At 41.2% G+C, this 6,881-nt stretch overlaps 1 protein-coding gene across 1 annotated transcript; it reads left to right on the forward strand.

Annotated features, from left to right (window-relative positions):
- Positions 1-4,703: 4,703 nt before the first annotated feature.
- Positions 4,704-5,816, forward strand: her12 (hairy-related 12). The gene is made up of 2 exons (XM_037773295.1): positions 4,704-4,949; positions 5,048-5,816. Exons 1-2 carry the CDS (start codon positions 4,893-4,895, stop codon positions 5,447-5,449), a joined length of 459 nt encoding a protein of 152 aa, XP_037629223.1. The 5' UTR covers positions 4,704-4,892; the 3' UTR covers positions 5,450-5,816.
- Positions 5,817-6,881: the final 1,065 nt, after the last annotated feature.

Below are 6,881 nucleotides of genomic sequence, written 5' to 3' on the forward strand. Positions count from 1 at the left end.
GAGTATTTTGACGTTGTAGTTACAGTGCGATATATATCTGAATAACCTGATTTTACTTCAGAAACAGAGGGAAGGTTTGGTTTCTTGTCGCCAGTATTTCCCACAGGGATCATTAAAGTTTCATCTGATCTGACCTTACTGGTGCACAGGTGTTCAAAAAAATAGAAAAGCCGGCGTGACACCCGGCACACATGTCCCACTTCTGTGGTGGTGGTCGTGGCACGCTGTCTGCTGCTTGAATTATGTCTCAAGTGCCACAAAAGTCTTTCACAACTATTTTTTTGTTTTGTGTGTGCAGAAGTTGTGGAGAGTGTGGCATGCCTGGGACTTTCTCAGGGTCTAGTTGGCCGGGCCAGATGGTCTGGCTGAAGCGGTCCCCCCCCCCTTCAACAGGAGATCAAACACCGTAGCTAATGTGATGTGTAACAAGACACACTTCTATTGTCCCCCGTCTCGGGCCCAGTGAATAGGCACAGAGTGTGGGAAACGGGAGATATCACACTCACAGAGAGATGGCTGACGGGAAGCCGCTCTGCGCCGCCGCAGGTCTGAGCGATGGCCGAGACTTTATGGCAGGAATTCAGAGCTCTCTCTCTCTCTCTCTCTCTCTCTCTCTCTCTCTCTCCCTCTCCCTCTCTCTCTCGGGCTGCTGGTGGGAGGGGAACTCGTCTTCACACACACTTGTAGACAAAGACCCCCGGCAGCCGCGTAGTGCACACTGACTTTCAGAGGAGGCACACATTCACACAAACATGTTTACGATGAAATCAATGGAGAGGACGGATAATAAAGCCAAACACGGACGTGAATTAACAGATTGGCAGTTTCTGTGCTTTCAAATGCTGCAACGAGAGAGATGTTTACTTAGATATACTGAAATATGCAGATAAAGAGCAAGAAAACAAGTACTGGAAACTTACAGCACCACATGTGACCCCAAAAACATCAACAGGTCACAAACCTGCTCAGAAGGCTGCAGGAGGGAAGTCTTTAGTGGTGCAACGGTTCAGCAAATGTCAAAGTTAACGTGATAATAGACGCGTTAACACAAATTTGTTTTAACGTCACTAATTTCTTTAATGCATTTACGCAACTTGTGATTTTTAGGTTGTAATGGTTCAGTTTTAGAGCTAGAGTGAAGATACTGGTATCATATGAAACTAGAAAACCTAAGAAATCCATCAATGTCTATTGTACCATGTCACGTTAGCTTGTCGCGAAGGAGGCTCGCTAAATTTTGGAAAAACTGTCATGTCCATGTCTATGTCCCTGAAAAATGTCCGAAAAAAGTCTGAAAAATATTTTTAAAAAGTCTAAAAAATTTCTGAAAAATATAAAAAAAAGTCTGAAAAAAAGTCTAAAAAAAAAAGGTCCCTTGACCTCTGACCTCCAGATATGTGAATGTAAATGGGTTCTATGGGTACCCACGAGTCTCCCCTTTACAGACATGCCCACTTTATGATCATCACATGCAGTTTGGGGCAAGTCATAGTCAAGTCAGCACACTGACACACTGACAGCTGTTGTTGCCTGTTGGGCTGCAGTTTGCCATGTTATGATTTGAGCATATTGTTTTATGCTAAATGCAGTACCTGTGAGGGTTTCTGGACAATATCTGTCATTGGTTTGTGTTGTTAATTGATTTCCAATAATAAATATATACATACATTTGCATAAAGCAGCATATTTGTCCACTCCCATGTTGATAAGAGTATTGAATATTTGACAAATCTCCCTTTAAGGTACATTTTGAACAGATAAAAAATGTACGATTAATTTGCGATTAATCACGCTTAAATATTTTAATCGATTGACAGCCCTAATTTCTATATTATATGAAGCCAAAACACTGATTTTATACATGAAATAAGGCAGGCTACTTGATGTTCAGATATTTGCCTCTTCTATGTCTCTGGCAACTCATCAAATAATTAGAGGGCCTGTATTTAATAGCGGTGCAACGGTTTGGTTTGTGCGTCATTGAACGCGGTTTCGATTTTGCACCCCTAAGTGTTGTGTTGCTGTTGTACCGTATGATTGCAAGGTGCTGGCTCCTCATTTAAATATTTGTAATTGTATTATTTGTTATTTGTTATTTCAGGTTAGTTTGTTTTCCCTGTAATTGTCTTTTACAAATCACTAAAGCACTTTCATTCTATTTAATTTATTTCAGATTTCTAAGTAACATATTTGAATGGAGAAGTATTTCTGTTGCGTTTCTTTGCGTACTTGTTTCAGCGTTGTAGACGGGTGTCTGAAACCTTAAATTAAAAGAGTCAACACAGGCTGAAGGCAGCCAGACTGCTCTGCGCCGGGCAGTGAAGTCAGTTGACTTGATTTTTCCCAGATGGACCGAGACACAGAGTTTCTGTTTGTCCCGCAACAAAAGATCAATTAACATTCCCAGCAGAGCATTGAGGAGCGGCGTGGCTTTTGTAGCTCATTTACCCTGATGTTGGGGACTGGTGGGAAACTGGGGAGACGGGACTACTCACACTGGACCCACAAGGCCAGCTTCACATCTGGGGCCAGCCAGTGATGGAGGCCCTCAGAGGCACGCTGCCAGCGCGCTCATAATGCCATTAACTTGACACTGATTTGACACAGTTCATTTACAACAGGGTCTGCAGACCCTCAGGAGACGTCAGACAAGAGCTCATGATGAAAGGTTGCCTACAGTTTCTCAGTGACTTATATTTGACTAAAACAACAACAATCATTTGTGATTTGTTTTAACACACGTAATTCAACATGCAGCACAGCGTCTGAGAAAAAATCCTCACAAAAAACTAAATCAATTAAATATTCATAACTTGAAGTGAAAGTTACTTTTATAAAATGTTTTTATGTCCAAATACCAAAATAACAGACAGTTCCTTTAAAAATTAAGGGGTATGATTCTCGCTTGGGGTGCGAGAGGTCCAGGGTGGAAATCCCGGACGAGCCCCCAATTGTTAAGTTGGGGGCTAAGGAAAGGGCCCAGGAAAGAGAGAGACTGGCAACGGATGTGTGTAAACAAAAATGATACAGTTTATTAACAATAAACAAAAGTGTACAAAGACCAAACTTAAATCTACTTTCTACAAGAGAAAGCGCAACTTAGAGCCACAGCTCAACAACACCGCAATAACACACTTGAATCACTAGGAAAGAGGAAAACACTGCTGGCTCACTCCGACGCACACACTACGGCACGTAACAGATGCACTGATACATTTTGCTAACAGTCTCCGTGATCAGAGTCAGAATTATTTGTAAATACATACAAGGAATTTAACTCTGGTTTTATGCATCTCTCTCAATGTACTTACAAAGAAATAGAAATAACAGCTGGAACAAGGAATCTGGACAAATAAAGGTGAGGAATAGTCAGGACTGTTATGTACACAAGTAGTGAAAAAATAGGTGTATATATAAATAAACTATGAATATATATATATATATATATATATATATATATGACCAACAATAAGATAACACATAGAATATACAAGTCAAGTGTTCTGTAAGTTGTTAACAGTACAAATAGTGAAAAGAAATAAATACTGAAGTATGTACTTGTAAATATGTCTATATACTGTATATACAGTGAGTAGCATTTATATTGACAGTGACAGATGATATGTAGCTACATATTAAAAGAAAATGTGCTTTTAAGACTGTAAAACTATAATCTGTCGTGGTAGCAGTGAATATTTTGGTGTTAGAGGGATGCCCTCCTAATGTTACAGGTGTCTCCCGTCATTAACATTGACACCTGTGTGACCTTTGTGTTATAGACCATTTGGGAGTAAATTCTGATTAACATAAAGTCACATTAATAGAATCATATCCATGACTTGTACATATAATAGGCTACCTGTCAGTTCTCCTCATGGGGCTTCAATTATTAGAGATTAAATACTTCTCTAATATCACATTGCTTACTTTCTTTCTGAGTTTGATGTATTTGATACGACAATATGACAACAACAAACTAAATCAAAACGTCAAGTGCACACAAGATCACTTGTTTCCCTCCTCTGCCCAGCACACGGTCACCGACGTGTGCCTGGTGGAAGCGAGACAGCAGCAGCAGCAGCAGCAGCGTTAGATCAGTGTCTCTCTTTAGATCGTTGCCGTCTCTCTTCATACGTTCCTTCTGTTAGGAAACTCAGAGAAAAGGTGAACTGTAACATGAAGAAAAGCAACAGGTGGGAAAAAGAAACGTTTCACCTGCAGCCAGTTGACGTTGATGACCTCCCTACCTGCTCCTTCCTTTCTCTTTCAGTTTATCTTCTTCATTTTAAACATTAGTGGTTATCAACATAGGGGTCGACCCCTCCAAACGGGCACAAAATAGATCTGAGGGGGTCATGAGGTAATTAATGGGAGAGGAAGAAGAAACGAAGTTCTGCTGCAAAATATATCTTCTGAAAACGTCATTTTCATCCTTCCAAAATGCTTTTTGGAGGAAGGGAAGCTTCCTTTGAAGAGAAACTGAAAGCCTTCAGTTTATATTGTTTTATTGCAGTGAAGCTTTTGGTGCTTAATTGTAGTTACCCCCCCGCCACCCACCCGCCTCTGAAGATGCTCACTTCCCCTTATTCTACATCTAACCAATGTAATTCAGACCTTCAGTCCATGATTAGTTTCTGAGATGACCGCTGGATAACATGTTAATCACCTGTAGCCTATCTTGGGAAACATGCCTCACACAGATACACGCTCTGTGAGTTATTGACGTGTCGTCCATTGTTGTGCTGGGAGTCCCACTGGTCAGAGTGTGGGAACCACAGCCCTGCCTGAGCCACATGGCTTTGTTATGCTAATCTCCCAGTATAAAATGAGGAGCAGCCCCTCCAGGGACATCAGAGCTAACACCGCGGTCCATAAGAAGAAGCTGCACAGACATGGCTCCCTGCTCCACCAACTACTCCTCCATTCACCACATCTCTGACAGCATCAAGGTGAGTACTGCCGGGGATCTGAAGGGGTTTTGCATCAGCTTGTACAGTAGAAATGTTTATTGAATCATGAGCTCACCTACCTGTCTCCTCTCCCCCAGTTGAGAAAACCTGCCGTGGAGAAAATGCGCAGAGATCGCATCAACACCTGCATCGAGCAGCTCAAGGTCATTCTGGAGAAGGAGTTCCACAAGCAGGAGCCCAACTCCAAGCTGGAGAAGGCCGACATCCTGGAGATGACCGTGAGCTTCCTGAGGCAGCAGCTGCAGCCGAGCCTCTGTCAGAGCGACTACAACCAGGGCTACTCTCACTGCTGGAGGGACTCGGTGCACTTCCTGTCCGCTGGATCCAACACAGAGGCCTCTGTGGCTCCTCTGCAGGGCCTCCAGCAGCTCCATCGTCAGGCCCAGAGAGCCAGCAGCTCCTCCCCAGTGAGCTCCACCCTGAGGCCCACCTCGCTGCAGGACAGCAGCAGCAGAGGCCCCGTGTGGAGGCCTTGGTAGAGACTCGGACACTCTTTGACACCTGAGGGGACTCTCTCCCTCACTATGTAGGAAATATCTTTCCAGCCCGACTCATTTCACGATGGGTTTCCTTATTGTCTCATCACATTGATGGACAAGTAGTAAAAGCGAAAGGCTCTCACTTATTTGAAGGTTGTCCTGCTTTGACTTTGATTCACATTTGATGTTTGCTTTTCCTTTGTGTTTAAAGCTGGAGGGGAGTGATGATGGATTGTGTTTACTCCAGTGGAGTTTATCTTTGGACTGCTTTAATGTGACAGTATCTGCCGTACTGTTTTACACTGACAGCTGCTGTTGAGAATATTTCTCTTTTCTGTTTTGATCTATGCCAAATTGTATGTATGAGTATGAGGATGATGATGATGATGATGATGATGAGGATGATGATGATGATGATGGTGATGATGATGATGGTGTGTATGTTTGTGCAAATGGATGTTAACATTTTTGTTGATATTGCAGTTTTGTTATCACATTTAGGCTCTTAAATCTAACATTTGTTTGACAATTAACAATAAAAAGATACAATCATTAAAAAACACTGATTTCAGATTGTTTTTTTTTATTTAATGAACAAAGTGTAAATATATGTATTGTTATTCGAGAATTAAAAAAAAAAAAGTCTCATTATAATGATGACTTTCCTTTAATAAATAAAGGACATGTTATGTATTATTTTAAAAGGGCCCTGAGCTCGTCTTTATTTTGGAGAAGGTCACGTGATGTTGGTCCAGGAAGCAACAGATATCAGGATGTTTTTGCACATAATACTCAAGTTAGAAGTCGTACTTCGATATATACTAATACTGACATCTCCCTCCTTTTTTTTTAATATTTCTTTACATATTAGGAAACATGACAGCCTTTATTTGAATTGTATTAATCCAGAGCTCATTCCACGAAAACTGGAAAAAAAAATGTACACGCATTAAGACACAAGCAAAGTGTCAAGTGGCCTTGTGTACAAATCATATTTTGGACTAAAAGATAAGAAAAGCATCAGTTACAATTTATATATTTACACATAATTTACAATATGAAATTTATCTGCCATCAAATGATGGATACCTAGCCTGGTAGAAAGCTCAGGACGTTAGATCTATCCATAAGCATCATCATTGATGGAGGGAGGAGAGAGGAGATGGAGGAGGAGCCAACTCGGTAGAGAGGCAGCACGTCCAACGCCCGGCCAGTTGAGGACGTTTTTTCTTTGTTTTGTTTTTGCTTGTTTTTTTTTTTTCTTATAACAAATAAAATAAAATAAAATATGAAAAAAAAGAATAAATAAATAAATAAATAAATGAAAACAAAGAAAACTAAAAAGTCAACAGAACTGGGCAAAGATCAATATCATGTGACTGTGTACAGCGTGTGTGCTTGAGTGGGGGTGGGGGGTGGCTGGTAGTCAGTC

The sequence above is a fragment of the Sebastes umbrosus genome, chromosome 6 (assembly GCF_015220745.1).
Source record: "Sebastes umbrosus isolate fSebUmb1 chromosome 6, fSebUmb1.pri, whole genome shotgun sequence".
Taxonomy (NCBI): Eukaryota; Metazoa; Chordata; class Actinopteri; order Perciformes; family Sebastidae; genus Sebastes; species Sebastes umbrosus.

What these genes read in the sequence shown, in the direction of transcription:
- her12 (XM_037773295.1), top strand. Translation starts at nt 4,893, where the DNA reads ATGGCTCCCTGCTCCACCAACTACTCCTCCATTCACCACATCTCTGAC. An exon ending in ACATCTCTGACAGCATCAAG is followed by an intron (nt 4,950 to 5,047) that starts GTGAGTACTGCC and finishes CCTCTCCCCCAG; the next exon opens with TTGAGAAAACCTGCCGTGGA.